Genomic DNA, 17,065 nt, shown 5'->3' with positions numbered 1-17,065 from the left:
AACTGTACACCCAGGAATGGCACTTCCAGGCTAAAGTCCTATGCCTCTGGTCTGTGAGACTAATTGGAGAGCTTTTGACTTACTTAATTGCCACCTGTTGAAACTGGGCTTTCTGCTTTTAGTCCTTGCTGTAATCTCAGAACTGTGTATTGGTCACTTGCTATGTTGAGATCTCTGGAAACACTTTCTCTAGCCCTAGGTTAGGTGGCTGGTGCTGCTCAAAGTGTTGCAGAAGAACTCTGATAGCCCTGACTGTGCTGTCCTTTCAGCTGATCCTGGGAAGGAGAATGAGAAGGTGGAGTTTTTTAACCTGGTGCTGCTGTTCTGTGAGCTAATCCGACATGATGTCTTCTCTCACAACATCTACATGTGCACACTCATCTCCCGGGGTGATCTTGCCATGGATTCTCATGGGCCTCGCCCACCCTCTCCCTTCGATGACCCTGCTGAGGAGCACGACAGGAAGGAGACGGAGGGAAACAGTGGCATCAAGCTAGAGGTGAGACCACGAGCACCATGGCCCTCCTGTACACATCCCTGTGTTGCGCTTGCCCATTTTTACCAGCTTTGCAGTCTCCTTGCTATTAACTGCTGGAGGATGTATCAGTGACTCATGCTTTTCCTTCCCCAGACCTATTTCCTTAGCATTTCATTTTCAAAAGTAGAAGGCTATGTTCTAAGTGGCTGGAAAGGGCCTGCAGAATGTAAAGTGGTAGATAGGAAAATCTTGCACTGCTTGGAGCAGAGCAGCATGTCATGAGGTGCTGTGTGAGGCCTGTCTGTGATGTTTGCAGTGTAATAGGCTCCAACTCGCTAGGCACCGTGGGTGTTGGCATATTGCTGTCACTGTCCAACATGGACTTCGAGTGCTGTAGTAAACAAATACTCTTTTGTTCCCTGGTGCATCACTGAGATGTAAAGCTGCTCCGTCTGTTCCCAGGACACAGGTCTTTCTGAGCCCATGGACATCGACCATAACTCCAGCATGCTCTTTGATGACATGGAGAAGACAGACTTTTCGGTATGTTCCTGCATTTTCTACCTGCTACTCAGTAAGTAGGTCATTATGTTGCAGTGGGACCAGGGACAGCAGGTGCCTTGCTTTTGTGTGAGTACTCTCTACTGTAGAGCCAGTGTGCTGGAAGTGGCTGGGTTGTAAGGCAGCTGACACTTTAAAAAGGTTCATATAACCTGTTTATGCAGGTCAGGGTCCATCAGAGTGAGTCCCAGTCATTCCTGGTATCTCTTACATGCTGGCCACTGCCAGCCCAGTATTTGGGCAGGGTGGGACATGGGCCACTTGGAAGTGGATGGGAAGTGGATGACCATGATAGCACCAGGAGGTTGGGAGTGACCAGTTGCTCTATGGCCTTCAGTACTTCTTTGGTTTTACAGTTCTTCATAATATTTGTGTGCATGTTTCATGGTTGCAGAATGCTTTGAAGCACTTAGTAATAAAATAAATTGTTGTTGAAAAATCCCTGAGTACATACATTCCTCCAGACATTTCTGGCCTTTCAAGGTACGTGTTAGGGAGGTGTGATGTGCAGAGCTATGTGGCTTTCCCATGGCCCTCAGTTGTTCTGTGGAGGTGGTTGTTCCCAAAATCCTAAGTCATGGTTATTTATTTCCTATTGTTTTTAACTCAATATACAACATGAACCAGAAGCAAAAATGGGAGTAGTGTCTTAGCACATTGCCTTGGTCATTGCCCTAAGAACTGGATGTTTCTTCAACCCTCCCTCTTCCTGCTCCTTTTTAGGCCTGAGCAGATGTACCTTCCTTCAGCAATCTTCACTGTTGCATGACCATGTTCCTTACCTACCTTTTGTTCTTATGTCTCCCTAGATGTTTTCTCCTCCAATGCATTGTGAATCTAAAGCCAGTCCTTCCCCTGAGAAACCAGATCCTGAAAAGGAAGCAAAGCCTTTGCTGAAGGATAAGTCTGTGGAAGGAATGCTAGCATCCCTGTATGACCAGCCTCGGCACATCCAGTATGCAACACACTTTCCTATTCCTCAGGTATGAGACCTGCTCAAAACTGCTCCCCTGTTGCTGCTTTGTGCTCTGGTCATGAGGCTGCTGTGTTTCCCTGCAGTAAGGGTAAGGAGCAGTCATCCTTTCCCGCACTGCTGCGGAGGTGATCTGCTTAAGATGTCTCCTTGCTTACTCCCAGAGCAACTTCTGAGATTAAGCTTTCCTTTTCCTTTCAGAGATGCAGATGTGAAACTGGATTAAAGCATTCAGCCTCATAGTTGCTAATGCAGTTGTCTCTTTTGGTTCCCTAGGAGGAGTCTTGCAGTCATGAGTGTAATCAACGGTTGGTAGTTCTTTTTGGGGTTGGAAAACAACGGGACGATGCTCGGCATACAATCAAGAAAATAACTAAAGACATTCTTAAAGTCTTAAACAGAAAAAGCACTGCAGAGACGGGTTAGTAGAGCTTAAGCCACTCCTTTCTGAAGTAGGAGCATCTTTCCAGTTGGCTGGCTCCTTTGTCTGGAGTCTCACAGTGAAAGGATTTTATATAACCTACGGTGCCTGGTTAGCTATATCATTCGCTGAGAGTCTGGAATGGTGCTCTGTTCCCAAACATACTAGCCAGCAAGTAAGGCAATTGGTTTTCTGCAGACAACGTCAATTTAATTGAACTTTTCTTCAGAAGAGGATTAAGTCATACCGGGTTCAGAGTGAGACACTGGCCAAAACTTTGGCTTTTCAAATTTTATTTTCTTTAGTTCTTGCATTTAGGTCCTTGCGCAAGAACCAAAGAGGACTTTGCCTATGCATGCCGTTATGCTTGGGGCACATGCTAAATGCATGGGATGGGAGATTTGGATAGCTGTGTCAAAATCAATAGAAAGCCTCTGACTTTCATCAGCTGAGAATCTGGTTAACATTTTTTTTCTCAGTCTGATTCCTGAAAGGCAACTTGAAATGTGGTAGAAAGATGATTCTTTAAAAGATGGGGTGTTCTGACAAGTTTTGAGGCTGAACATCTCCAATCCAGAACATCTGTTATCAGGGAATCAGTGTACTTTTAAACCAAGAGAAAAAGTATTTTCTCCTTCCAAGGAGTACCTTTACTTGGGATAAACTAGATGTTAACCCTACTGTCATTCTCAGGTTAGGAATTCCTTCCTCAGCAATTTATTGTTTTGAATTCAAGATGATCCTTATCAGCTTAAGGTCTGGGACTCCGGCTTTTTGGCTATGCTGCATGGCAGGGGCTGATCTTGCTGAAGGACTAGCAGGTGCTGATGGCTGATGTCTAGGCCTCCTCTGATGAGGAAGGTAGCCTAATACTGTTTTCTGATCCTCCCAACTTTGGTAGGTGGAGAGGAAGGCCAGAAGAGGAAAAAGAGCAAGCCAGAAGCATTCCCAACAGCTGAAGATATCTTTGCAAAGTTCCAGCACCTTTCTCACTTTGATCAGCACCAAGTCACATCTCAGGTATGAAACTTTAAAGACTGCTGTCCTTCCTGGGCCCTGACTGTGTCCCTTTGCATTACTGAGAGCAGCTTCCTGGAGGAAAGGGGAGATAGGCCTGCTGAGGAACTTCTGCAAGGGGAGGTAGTACTGTGTGTTGTCTTGCACTTGCAGGTATCTCGCAATGTCTTGGAACAGATCACCAGCTTTGCCTTGGGAATGTCATACCACCTGCCTCTGGTACAGCACGTGCAGTTCATATTTGACTTGATGGAGTATTCGCTCAATATCAGTGGTCTTATCGATTTTGCCATCCAGGTAAGCCCAGCATGCTCAAATGCTTCCTGGGAAGGGGTTCATCAGCCTGAAAGGCAGCAGATCTGTGCTGTGATAGTTGGGTTGCTCCTGGGATCATTGGTGACCCTCTGACCTGTGTCATGGAGGTGGTCAGACTGGGTGGTCATTGCGGTGCTCCTGCGCTGCAGCTGTTAGGAATAGGTTGGTTGTGGCAGGTAGTCTTGCATGTTCTGTTCTGAGGATTATTCTTCCAGAGGCTTCAGGATTGTCTCCAAAGGACTTGCATTGCATCTCTGTCCCTGGCTGCAGCAAGGTCTTGTTCCAAGTTAGAAGGGGATCGTGTGTCTCTGGCAGCTCTCCCACCTTGCTCCCCTGGAAGGATCCTTGGCACATGGCAGTGCAGGCTGCCTTCTGAATCCTGCTAAAATCCTGTTGCTGTTTCAGCAGCCTGTGCCAAGTGTCTCTTGAAACCTTGCTATGGTTGCTGATGGAATTGAGGCTGTTAGCCTTAAAAAGGGAGCCAAGTGAGATTTATGCAGGACAGAATTACCAAACAAGCTGCCTGCTACTATCTGTGGCCATATCCTAATTGCCCTCTGATACCCAAGCACTGACAGCCCCTTGTACTGCCTGAGTGAGACATTGTGCCTAAGTATGGGGTGCCAGCTGTTCCAGGGGTACATCTTTAGGCAGAAAGTGCCTGCCAGTCCCTTTCCTGGCAGGTCCTATAGGCTGTGGGTGTGGTGTGCCTGCTCCATTTCTGACCATACCTTACCCCTGTGGCTGTTGAAGGGTTTTTCTGTCATTGGGTGCAGTTGCTGAATGAACTGAGCGTGGTGGAGGCAGAACTGCTGTTGAAATCCTCCGACCTTGTTGGCAGCTACACCACCAGCTTGTGCCTGTGCATCGTGGCTGTGCTGCGGCACTACCACTCCTGCCTTATATTGAACCAGGACCAGATGGCTCAGGTCTTCGAAGGGTAAGGGAATCTTCCCCTCACCATGTGGAAGGAAGTGACTTGTCTTCTGGGGGCTTGTAAGGGGCAGAGGTGTATCTGTGTCCTTCCTAAAAGGCAACAACTTTGTGCTTGAGGGTTCAGTTCACAGAATTTGCAGGGGACAGGATATGTTACCCAGTGAGCACTGTTGCTGTGAGCTCAGGGAGATATCTATGTAATGAGGTTATTCCTTCAGATTTTCTTTTTGTGTTGCTGCAGCATTTTTTTTGTCTCTATACAGTCTGTGTGGGGTGGTGAAACATGGCATGAATCGCTCAGATGGCTCCTCAGCAGAGCGCTGTATCCTGGCCTATCTCTACGACCTGTATACCTCCTGCAGTCACCTCAAAAGTAAATTTGGGGAGCTCTTTAGGTGAGTCTGAGGCAGGTGGGATACAGTGGGTGCTGACCAGTATAGCACCTTGGCTTAAGCTTTGCTTGTGATCTTGTTTGGGATTGTCCCTGAGATCCTCTCAATGGGAAACTGAAGTCTTGGGAGTAGTGCCTGTTTTACAGGCAGCAATGACCCAGTGTATAATCTTGACTCTTAGATCGTCATGTCAGTTTTGGTAAATTGTCTTAAGTAGTCCTCTGCACCTCTACAGGTCTGTTCTTACCCCACTCCTAGAGGATAGAAGTAGACAGGTCTGTTCCTACCAAGCTCTGATGGCTGAGCAGTTCATCCTAAAGGTTGTTCTCTGCTTGTGCTCAGCTCCCTAATAATACTTGCACTGCTTCTCAACCTGCTTTGCTCAGTTCTGGGTTTGTTCCTGTGCTACTTTGTGCTCCTTATCCTTGTTCTGCCCCTGTTGGCTCTTCAGGTTCTGCTCTGCTCATGTTGCCCCCAGCCTCTGTCCCATGGGCTTACTTTACTCTGTGGCCTTCTGCCCTTTGTAGTTCTTCTCTTGGGAACTGTGTCCCTACCAGCTCCATTTGGAGCTCCTCCGTTAGCAGCCCAGAGATGGAGTCCACAGATCTCCCTGGCTTTTTGCTTACATGATCCTGTGAAAGGGTTATTCTCATGACAGCCCTGTTTCCTAGTTCAGTGCTTCACTTCGTCTTCTCTTACAGCCCCTGCTCCCTATTAGTGTCTCCAGTGCAGACGTGCTGCAGGGACATCTAACCCTCTGTGTTACCCCCTCATTGAGGGGCTGTGAGAGTGGCTTGTGCCTTCGTGTTAGCTGGCTGAACTGGCTGCTGTGAGAGCCTTTGAAGTCTCTCTGGACTGAATTGAGAGCAAGAGGGAGTGCTGTGGTCACAGGTGCATTGGAGTTCTTTGAAGGAGTCATCACGCATACAGAAATGAGAAACCTGATATAAGTCTAACTGAATTTGCAAAAGCTGTTCAGCAAGGCCTTAAAGTAAATGGCCACAGATAAAAGGGAATATCCTCTAGCAGGCAAACGATAGGTTTGAGGTGGAGAAAAGGAGTGGGAGGGAGTTTGTATTTTGCAGGTGATCCCTCCCTGAGGAGTCCCATAGTACTCTGCTAGTGCTTGTGCTGTTCTATGCATCAAAAGTTGTATGAGTGGTGATATCAAAACTTTTCATATAACTTGTTCAGCATATAACAATAGAAGATGGCTGCAGGTTGTTATAATAGGGTGCAGTGATGGTGACCAGGTGATAAACTGGCAGATGAAGTTTAGTGTTATTGAACATAAAATAATGCACATAGGTTTGTCCCTTTTCCCTTCTAAACTTTGTGTAGCGATGGATATATACTACTGTTTGGATAAAGCTTCTTTGAGCTGTAACAGATACATAATTGAAAATGGCATCATAGTGTTCAGTAACAGTCAAAAAGCAAATTAAATGTTAGGTATTGTTTTGGAAGGAATGGAGAACAGACCAGAGAGCATCATTATGCTACCATTTAAGTCATGGTACAACTGTGCCTTGTGGTTTGGGGCAACAGACTCCAAAAACCATGTAGTAGAGTTAGGCCTAAAGGAGGGTGAGTGGATAGATGACCAGAGGTTTGGAATTACTTAGGAGGAACTGAATCTCCTTCCCACAGAAGAGGACTGAGGGGGAATGATAGAAGTTTGTAAAGTTCTGTTTGATATGGAAAATAAACTGAATGTTCAATATGTCTTACAATACAAGCATGAAAAGGAATGAATAGAAATGATGGATTCAAAACAAAAGAATAAACTTCATAGTTAACATGGAACTCATTCCATGTTGTGAATGTCAAAAATCTACTGGATTCAGAAAATAGGTGGACAAATTTGCAGGAGGAAAATCTGTTGAGGAGAGCATTATCTTTAACTCTGAAAATCTGTGAGCCCTAAGTTCCAGCAAGGTGGGTAAGGATGCTGGAACAGTATTGCCACATGCCTGCCTTGCTCTTAAACTCTTCTCTTCTGACACCAAGGGCTGAGCTAAGTGTTTCACTGATCTGACCTGGAATAGCCATTCCCGTGCTATGTTCACTGAGCCCATGGGTAACTTCCAAGTGCTTCCACAACAAAGAACCAGCTTCACTCTTCTGGGAGAGTCTTTGTTGGTACATGGTGATTGAGTTTCCATCTATTCTTGCCCAGGGAGGGCTTGTCTTGTGCAGGATTGCTTTGCTTATCAGAGTTCAGTGGAAGCTTAGTTTTTTGTGTTCCTAATCTCTTTCCTGTCTTGTTTAGTGACTTCTGCTCCAAGGTGAAGAATACAATCTACTGCAATGTTGAGCCATCTGACTCCAACATGCTATGGGAACCAGAGTTCATGATTGACACTATTGAAAATCCATCTGCACATAACTTTACATACACCAACCTGGGCAAGAGCCTCAATGAAAACCCAGCCAACCGCTACAGTTTTGTCTGTAATGCACTTATGCATGTGTGTGTGGGACACCACGATCCAGACAGGTGAGAGGCAGAACTTTCATGGTTCTAGTGAGATAGTAAAATCTTTAGGTGAGGGTAAGAAAGTCAGTAGCCGTTCCTTGGCTGTCTTGGGGTATAAGGAAGAAGGAGCTGATGCTGGGATCCCTTAGAGAATCACTGACCTGATGGCGTGCATGAGTAGCAAAGTTGACCCTCTGCTTTTTTCATTATTTATTTAACAGGGTGAACGACATTGCTATCCTGTGTGCTGAGCTAACTGGCTACTGCAAGTCTCTAAGCGCCGAGTGGCTGGGTGTGCTCAAAGCTTTGTGCTGTTCCTCCAATAATGGGACCTGTGGCTTCAATGATCTCCTCTGCAATGTTGATGCAAGTGCAAACATTCAAAAGGGGAAAAGGAATTGAAGCAGGAGTGGAGGGATCCCTTGGGAGAAGGCAGAAATGAACAATGGATGGAGGCTTTGTCTTCTGAGGACAGGGGAAAGGCTTTGAATACTGGGGCTACCTTTTGGTATTTGTTGCAGCCTGGGCTGATCATGGACATTGACCCTGGGGTTATGGGCCCTTCTACCCCCCAGCTCCTAGGCAAGCTGAGAAATTGCTGACAGAGGGAATGAGGCAGAGGCTGTTGTGGTCACTGGCTGATCTCCTCTCTTCCAGGTCAGTGACTTATCTTTCCATGATTCCTTGGCCACCTTTGTTGCCATTCTCATTGCCCGGCAGTGCTTGCTGCTGGAGGACCTGATTCGCTGTGCTGCTATCCCCTCACTCCTCAATGCTGGTAAGTGCATCCCTGCAGAAAGCTGGTCTTGCGTCTCAGTTCTGGCCCAAAGGCCTGTGCTTAATGGATACTTTGTGAACCCCAAAATTGAACGTTTTGCTTTAGAGAGTTTCTGGCCTTTTGTTTTCTGTCAAAACTGGTTGTGCTAAGGTTTTTCAATGTTTTCTCTCTGGAGTTTGTGTGCAAACTAAAATAAGCAAGGAGAGATGTTATCAGCCACACTGTCTGACCGGTGTACTCTGCTCTGAACCCCAGCAGTACTCCCACTGCTGATTCAGCTTAGTAGTTTGGTTAGAGCAGCCAGCTGATCAGTTGGGCCTACAGTGCCTAGGTCATGCTGCCTTTACTCTGCTACCAGCCTTCCTAGCTTTGTTCTGGGGATTGCAGCATCCAGACTCTGACAGGGTGAAGTTGGGAAGATGGAGGAAGCAGAATGCAGTGCATGTCATGGGGGATAATACTGATGGATTTGCTCACTTGCATGTTAATTGCTGCACATGCTCCATATCTGTAAATACAATAAGGCTGCTGCAGTTTCTCAACTGGCTGCTCCAGGGCAGTGCGCTGTGAATAGCTTTTGGATTGAGAGTCAGTTGTCCCAGTGCTTAAGAAATCTCAGTTGACTGTTTTCTTTACACAGCCTGCAGTGAACAGGATTCAGAACCAGGAGCACGTCTGACCTGCCGGATTTTACTCCATCTGTTTAAGACTCCACAGCTGAACCCATGCCAGCAAGATGGCAGTAAGTGAATTCAAGTAGAGCCTTTCTTCGTTGTGAAAGTACTGAGGCTCTTGCACCCCAAGAAAAGGGATACTGGACCCTATGATTAGAGATCATGACCTGCTTGCTTTGAATAAAGCAGGCAAAGCCTTATACACTGCTTTCTGCAGAGGACAAAGAACAATATCCTTCCATTTATGTCACTTCATGGTAGCCAGGCATGTTGGGGAGGAGGCTCTTGGAGGCAGGAAACCAGCCAGTAGAGGTGGCCTTGCTGTCACTAAGCCATTAGGGTAATGATCACTTCTTTTTTTTTATGTCTTGAGCTTTGTATAGCCTCTTAACTTGGTGCCAGAAGCTGCTATTTTACAGCACTCCCTTTTTGTCTGATGATGGAAACAGTCCAGGAAGCTCTGTTCTTGGCTCCTCATCAGTATCCTGATAGCTCAGATCTCTAAACCCAGCCTGTATTCTAGGTTAGGGTACTGTTGGAGCTTGGAGTTCATGACACAGGCACTGCTCCCCATTTGGATTTCACGGTTTAGTTGTCACAGTGTGATTGGCACTATGCTTTGTGAAACTTAATTAAATTGACCCCATGTTACAGCTGAGAAAAGGACTAGCTTCGGGATTCTCAGAGCTGGATTCTATGGTACTGGCTGGCACATAATGCAGGCAGCTCTGGAGCCTGCACCTTTCTTTCTCACTGGGTGCTGCCCTTCCCCATTGTCCTCTTTGCAGACAAACCCACGGTGGGAATCCGCTCTTCCTGTGATCGTCACTTACTGGCAGCTTCCCAGAATCGTATTGTGGATGGAGCAGTCTTTGCAGTGCTGAAGGCTGTCTTTGTTCTGGGTGTGTACCTGCGTTAGCCTGAATCTGTAAGAATGTTTTTAGGGGTGTGGGAGAAAGGCACTGTATTGCATGTGTTGGCTGTACAGAAGGCCAAAGATCTGTTTTTGTGGATATGTGGCTTGCCTGAAGCCCTTTGGTTGAGCTGTAAACATGCTTTGTATCTCTTAGCTGCAGAGAGAGTTTACAAAAGCTCAGGATGTTTTGTGGGTCAGGCTTTGGGTTTAGCATTGATGATTAAGTGACACTTGTGTTTTCCTTGTAGGAGATGCAGAACTGAAAGGCTCTGGCTTTTCCCACCCCGGAGGTGTCGATGATCTCATGGATGATGAGCTGGGCACCAGGAAGGCCAGTGGTCGGGTAGTAACTGTAGAAACAGCTAGCTTGGATATTTATGCCAAGTATGTACTAAGGAGTATATGTCAACAGGTGAGTCTGTCCCATCTCTAGGTTTGTCCTTATGCCTTCTGCAGACAGATATATCCCATATGACTTTCTGCAGATTGGGTTTGGCTGGTATTTATTTGCAAGATCAGTATAGAACCTGTGATGGTTCTGCCACATGATGGCGCTAAGGATTGCTCACCATTAGCAAAAAATAGAGGCATACAGTTGTCAAGAATTAGGTGTTGCAGTTTGCAGGGACTGCACGTCCCCTTTGCTTTGGCAACACCACAGGGCTCATGTCCAAGGAGGGGAGCGCTGGGAGTGGTTTGCTGAGATGTGTGCTGGAGGCAAAGAAGATAAGCATGAGAAAGACAGCTTGTTGAAGTGATAAATGGTGTCTTTCAGAATGCAGCTTAAGTGTTGCTTGCAGCTAGGCTGTTAATGTATCCCTGGGCTTTGCAGTGCCCTGTTTAGTTAATTAAAGGAACAACAACAAAAATCTTTTGCTTAGCCTAATCTGACAGCACCAGTATTTCTGTTCCTTTGTGGAAAATTGACATTTGAGGAACTGAAACCTGGCTAATAAGGTACTTAGTTGCAGAGTGAAGTGGCTGTTACTGCTACTGTATGGAAATGGGTGTTGAAGGGTGTCCTTGGCCTTTGTTGCAAATTTATTCTGTCAACAGGAAAGATGCAGAGTTACAATTTGAAACCTGTATTCCATATTACAATTTGAAATCTGTATTCTGTATTACCAATGTGTAAACAACATAGTAGTGCTGTGTTGTCCTCATGTATTGTGATGCTGTTGTTTATTAATTGGCTCATTACATAGCAAAGTTACGAGCCTACTAAAGAAGAATTGGAGCCACCTGTTTATGAGCATAAATTCAACATACTTGGTGTTAGTGAAATCTGACTGTAGCACTGACAGAAGTAGATATTTCCTTGCTGGTCCCAGCCTATGTAGGAACGACTCACAGTAGGTAGAAAGTAAGTGTGCGTGTATACAGGAGGGAGTAGCAGCGTTGAGTATCGCTACTCATACCAATTGTTGGCAGCACAGGTTATGTAGGAATGAGCATTCCGATAGACACCAGTGAGTACCACCAAATTGTGCCAGAGCTCCTGCAGGGTTCCTGCAGCTGTAAAGGGCTGGTAAAATGATGTGTGTAATATAAGCACCTCCAGTGTGAGCAGTGGATGCTGCAGAACTCACGCTATCAATTCTGAAATGTCTGTAGAATGCCTTAAACTATAGGTTGTGATTTCTCAAACTCAGGAAATGTTGCATCTCATATTCAGGTGTATATTTTATAATAGACTTCATCATGAGGGGGTGGGTAAAAGGAGCAGATTATGGAATTAAGTTAAAGGTTTCTTTGGTGCAAATGATTATGACATAGTTGCTGGTCTGCCCTTTAGCCTGTTAAAATTAATAAATGTAATTGTGACTGGCCTTTTGAAAAGGTTCATGTCATAGAGCTGTGATAAACCACAGTGGGAACCAAGAGGGAGGCTTGAGTCAAAGGTGCTAACCTGAATCTGGTGATTGGGATGGTGGAGTTGTCCACAGCGCTTGGAAAACACTTTCATAGTGCTGTTCTGTGAAGAGGCAGGGGCTCTGTTTCAGTAATATGAAGCCTGTGCAGGCGTCTGTTTTGTAAAGAAACGTTGCAGAGAGAGAGGCTAGAAGTCCCTCAAGGTTGAAGATGGTAGTTGACTTCGTATTTATTTGTGAGATTATACCAATGAAGTGGATCGGAGTTGAAGTCTGAGTTCTTGTAGGAAGCTGAGGAAGTGACAAAAAGGGTCTTCCCAAGGATATGCATATTATGTACACAAGGAAAAGAAGTTTCAAGAGATTATAATGTAGTGACATTGAAGGGGAGAAATGCAATAGGCATTGGAGAAATCGCCAGATCACATGTATTGGCAAAGTGGAAACTTCATGCGGGATGAAGTTGAAGATCTAGGCTATGGTTTCACAAGCATTTCAAACCAGAGATTTAGCCTTTCTGATCTTTGTGCTCTACTTAGTGCTTAGGGTGCTGTCTGCTGCTGAGAGGGACTGTTCCCAGCTTCCTAGGGAGCACCTGTGCTTCATGAACTGGATCCTCATCTCTTCTCTTCTGGTTGTCACTTCTCAGTGGAAGAATTCTCTGATCAGGCTTGCTCTGCAGCTGCAAAAGTGCTTATATAGCAGTCCTCTGTAGATTTTAATTTCACAAATTTGCCGAATTGATTTTTCAACATGGAAAAATCCTGCAGTAATGAATGCTGCAGGTTAACTGTAAATTGTATGAAGAAGTACCTGCCTCACGTTTGTTTTAGAAACTGCTGCCTTTATTATTCTTATAGGTTTAGGGACCACTAACTGAAATTGGGAGGCTGACAATAATAGTTTTCTGTCTATCTTCTCCTCATGATTTGTGACTTTATAAATGGCTTGCATCCAGTCAGTTGTTTCCCTTTCCAGGCTTTGAGAAGTAAAGTCATTGGTTTTTACTAAGGATGGCAGTGTGTTTTCCATAACTGTTTGAGAATTAAGGGGTGTGCTTTTCCCTAAGATGTGTTCTAGTTTAGCATTAGTTGCAGCCCTGAGTTATTTAATTTAGGACAGCTCCAGGGCTTTATTGTGCAGGAAATAGACCAAATAATTTTAAGTGATCCCTTCTGATCTTTTGAGCCCAAGCGGCAGTGTTGATGGAGCCTGGGCATGGCAGTGACTGTGTACTGTTAAATCAGCTACTGTGTTTCACCACTACTGACTTGTCAAAGTTGATGTTTCCTCTGTTGTGATTGCTGTGCTGTGCCTGACGCCTGCTGAATTGGGATAGTACAGTTCATGAAGAGAAATGATTATCAGCCATAGTTGCATACTAATAAGGTTTTTTAGTTTGATGTGTTCCCTGCATCTCTCTGAGATTGAAAGCAGGGGTGCTGGTTTGGAATCAGACGTCAGTTTGACTGTGCTGACTCTGCCTTTGCCTTGCAGGAGTGGGTAGGTGAGCGATGTCTGAAGTCCCTCTGTGAAGACAGCAATGACTTGCAGGATCCTGTCCTGAGCAGCACACAGGCCCAGAGGCTGATGCAGCTGATTTGTTATCCACACCGGCTGCTGGACAATGAGGAAGGAGAAAATCCTCAGCGCCAGAGGATTAAACGCATCTTACAGGTGCAGGCTACTGGCAGAATCTTAAGTGTGTCCTAGTAGTTGCCTAATGTAGTGTTAGAGTGGGGCTGTCCAAAATGCAGCCCTCTGAGGGGTTTGACACTCATTAACATGGGAGCTGAGGGTCTGGGTTGGTGTAGTTTGAACTGAGATAAGGACTCATGAAATATGCATTGTGTGTTGCAGAATCTGGACCAGTGGACCATGAGGCAGTCCTCGCTAGAGCTGCAGCTCATGATTAAGCAGACAGCAAACAATGTGAGTTTCTATTCAGAGGGACCATACAGGGGTGTGTGTTGCCAGTGTTGAGGTGGCTGCTTGTGAGGTGGTGACGAGGTGGCCTGGCAGAAGTGGGAGTAGAGAGAAAGTAAACAAAGAGGGAGTCAGGCTTGTGAAAGCCAAGCATGAGAAGGATGCGATGAGTCTGAGACCTGAAGGCTAGCAGCCATGGGGAAGTTGGCAAAGTGGGTTTGTACTGAGCTGTGTTGAAATGTGCAAGCTCTGTCAGTGGGTGCTGTTAGAGAAGTACTTGGCTGCCTTCTTCCCTATCTCCAGGAGATGAACTCCTTGTTAGAAAATATCGCCAAAGCCACCATTGAGGTATTCCAGCAGTCAGCAGAGACCAGCTCTGCTAGCTCTGCTGGTAATGGAGTCAACAATGTCAGTAGCTCAGCAAGTGCTACGCCTGCCAACAACAAATCCAAACCCATCCTCAGGTACGTGTAGTCCCAGCGTGCAACTTCCTTGTAGACAATTCTGAAATCATAGGTTAGATCGCAAACTGCTTTTCTCTCCTGTGTTGTCACAGCTCCCTGGAGAGATCAGGAGTGTGGCTGGTGGCCCCTCTGATTGCCAAGCTTCCAACATCAGTGCAGGGCCATGTGCTGAAAGCTGCTGGAGAAGAACTGGAGAAAGGACAACATTTGGGGTCATCGTCCCGCAAAGAGCGGGACCGCCAGAAGCAGAAGAGGTGAGTCCTGGGGAAAGGGCAGGCAATGCTTGCAGTGCTGATCCCCCAGCCTGGCAGTATAGCTCCATCTCTGTTCTCTCTGCAGCATGTCCCTCCTGAGCCAGCAGCCATTTCTGTCACTGGTGCTAACATGCTTGAAGGGACAGGATGAGCAGCGGGAAGGGCTCCTTACCTCTCTGTACAGTCAGGTCCAGCAGGTAGGTATCTTGCTTCTCCCCTCGCTTTCCTCAAGGGCTTACTCCTCCAGCAGGCAGGCTATTGGGCGTGTCCTCGGGGATGTTGCCTGTCTGATTATATGCTCAATAAGGCAAAGGTCTTACCCTGGTCGGTATAGGGTGCTTGAGCTGACCATCTCTGAGTCACTGGACAGCGGGTAGTACAAGCTGCTCTGTATAAACTTCTGCATACAGCTTGTGAGTTCTGTCCTCTCTTTTAAATTTCTTAGATTGTTACGAATTGGCGGGAAGATCAGTACCAAGATGACTGCAAGGCCAAGCAGCTGATGCACGAGGCCCTGAAACTGCGGCTGAATTTGGTGAGCAGTTGCAGAAAAAAAGCTTAACCATATGGGGTGAAGAGTTGTCTGCCTTTTTTCCTTCTTTTGGAATATGCATACACTGGAGGGACTGTATATGTCCAGTGGCAAGGAAGTAGAGGCACTTTTGCTGCTTGAGCCCTGAGTGGGATAGCGTGCATGGAGAAACTCCCTTGCTCTATTTCACTAGGATGAAATCCACAGCCTTGGTCTCTGTTTTGGAGATGTGCCTTCCCATTTCAATGCTTTTGCAGTCCACAGCACTACTACTTGCATCAGAGGTTTGTCCTGCTGACTGCAGTCTCCTTCAGCTCTCAGTAGGAGTTGCTGTAGCACAGGAGTTGCTCTGGTTTAGGCTCCTTTCTCACTTTTAATGGTGTCCTTGTAACTAAACTACTTTTCTCTGCCAGGTGGGAGGAATGTTTGACACAGTTCAGCGCAGTACACAGCAGACGACCGAATGGGCTGTGCTTCTCTTGGACATCATCAGCAGTGGCACCGTAGACATGCAGTCAAACAAGTAACTTTCTGGCTGAATTCCGATCCATACACTTTCCAAGGGAAGCAGTTGTTAGCATGGCCCCTTTTCTCATGTGAGCTAGCTGTCTCTCTACATGATCTGTCAGAAGTACTGTGACAGCTGAAAGACACTTCAGAGTAATAGCAGGCTACAACCTGGGTCCTAGTATCCAAGTGCACTCTGACATATCCAGAGCAAACTTGGCTTTCCAGATGCAGAGAGATAAGCAGGGGAGAGCTGAGTCTGGGCCTGCTTTTTGGAGAAGCTGAATGGATAGACAGGAGACCAGTCTTAATCTGTGATACAGCACTTGACTCAAGTGTGAACACCCTATGGTGTATAAGCAAAAGGAGGATTAGTGTGGGAGGTTAGTCTGAAGAGCACTTGGCACTTCTGACTGTAGGCAGTACTCTTGGCAATCTAATAATGTTTGGTGTTACTATGATGGCAGAGGCTTTATATCTGCTTCTCAGGTGACTTTGACCTTTCTGCTCTGACCAACAGTGAGCTCTTCACCACCGTGTTGGACATGCTGAGTGTTCTTATCAATGGCACCCTGGCTGCTGATATGTCCAGCATTTCTCAGGGCAGCATGGAGGAGAACAAGCGGGCATACATGAATCTCGTCAAGAAACTCAGGGTGAGGGACACCAGGCCCTGTGTGGGGAGCAGTGTGTGCTGTGTCGTGGTTGTCCAACTATGCAGATTTACCTATGTCTCATGAATGGTACTTGTCCTGTTGCTGCTGTTTAGATGAAGCAGTGTGGGTGGCCCCAATGGCTCTGTAGGGCTGAAGGGTGCAAAGGTGAGAAGTAATGCAGGGTTGGAGGCTGATACCAGAAGAGGCACAGGTAGGCTTTGGATGACTTCTTCTGAGTGTTTCTTCAAGTATTCTCTATTCCACTTGTGCAGAAAGAGCTGGGAGACCGACAATCTGACAGCCTGGAGAAGGTGCGACAGCTACTGCCGCTTCCCAAGCAGACCCGAGATGTGATCACCTGTGAACCTCAGGGATCCCTCATTGACACCAAAGGCAATAAAATAGCTGGATTTGACTCCATCTTCAAAAAGGAGGTAAGTGAAGTTTTTTTGTCTGCATCACAGCTCCTGAGTGCAGGTGTCACCTTGTCCTCCGATGCCTTGAGTCTACACACCTTGGGAGGCACCTGTATGCAGCGCCTTGTTGCCTACTGAGCTTGAAGTGGCTGGCTGCACGCAGACAACCTGGCACATAACCATATCCAAAAAGGGCAAATCTGGGTGTTAATGCTTGGTGTTACATGGCCTGAGAAGTTATTAAAACTTTTATTTTGTACTTACGGCTGTATAAAGCATAAAGAGAAACCCATATTCCCTGTTGCACGAGTTACTGGGCAGTGCCAGTGTGCAGAAGACTGGCAGAGATGGGATGAAGGAGAGTAGCAGTTGTTGATGAAGGCCTTTAGAAATCACTGCTTTGCCATGTGGAAGAGCTGGGACCGCTAGTAGGGGCTCAGGCTGTTTATTGGGACATGTGGAGTAGAGCCTGAAGAAAGCACTGTTTCCTGTACCTTCA

General features: G+C 46.3%; 1 protein-coding gene across 7 annotated transcripts in view; it reads left to right on the top strand.

The window, feature by feature from the left end:
- The window catches only part of MED12 (mediator complex subunit 12), a 37,223-nt gene that overhangs the window by 11,470 nt on the left and 8,688 nt on the right, over positions 1-17,065 (top strand). For all 7 annotated transcript variants that reach the window (XM_049827553.1, XM_049827552.1, XM_049827556.1 and 4 more), the window contains exons 13-35: positions 270-499; positions 941-1,021; positions 1,849-2,022; positions 2,289-2,433; positions 3,335-3,453; positions 3,604-3,747; positions 4,542-4,705; positions 4,965-5,096; positions 7,366-7,593; positions 7,794-7,938; positions 8,230-8,350; positions 8,991-9,092; positions 9,813-9,926; positions 10,189-10,352; positions 13,309-13,488; positions 13,672-13,743; positions 14,041-14,201; positions 14,294-14,455; positions 14,541-14,652; positions 14,901-14,990; positions 15,401-15,510; positions 16,015-16,150; positions 16,423-16,584. In XM_049827553.1, the coding sequence (XP_049683510.1) occupies positions 270-499; positions 941-1,021; positions 1,849-2,022; positions 2,289-2,433; positions 3,335-3,453; positions 3,604-3,747; positions 4,542-4,705; positions 4,965-5,096; positions 7,366-7,593; positions 7,794-7,938; positions 8,230-8,350; positions 8,991-9,092; positions 9,813-9,926; positions 10,189-10,352; positions 13,309-13,488; positions 13,672-13,743; positions 14,041-14,201; positions 14,294-14,455; positions 14,541-14,652; positions 14,901-14,990; positions 15,401-15,510; positions 16,015-16,150; positions 16,423-16,584 (3,248 nt within the window). The remainder of the gene's footprint in view (positions 1-269; positions 500-940; positions 1,022-1,848; positions 2,023-2,288; positions 2,434-3,334; positions 3,454-3,603; positions 3,748-4,541; positions 4,706-4,964; positions 5,097-7,365; positions 7,594-7,793; positions 7,939-8,229; positions 8,351-8,990; positions 9,093-9,812; positions 9,927-10,188; positions 10,353-13,308; positions 13,489-13,671; positions 13,744-14,040; positions 14,202-14,293; positions 14,456-14,540; positions 14,653-14,900; positions 14,991-15,400; positions 15,511-16,014; positions 16,151-16,422; positions 16,585-17,065) is intronic.

This window comes from Accipiter gentilis, chromosome 24 (assembly GCF_929443795.1).
Source record: "Accipiter gentilis chromosome 24, bAccGen1.1, whole genome shotgun sequence".
NCBI lineage: Eukaryota > Metazoa > Chordata > Aves > Accipitriformes > Accipitridae > Astur > Astur gentilis.
Note: the sequence above shows the minus strand (reverse complement) of the source record. Positions and strands in the feature narration are given on the sequence as shown.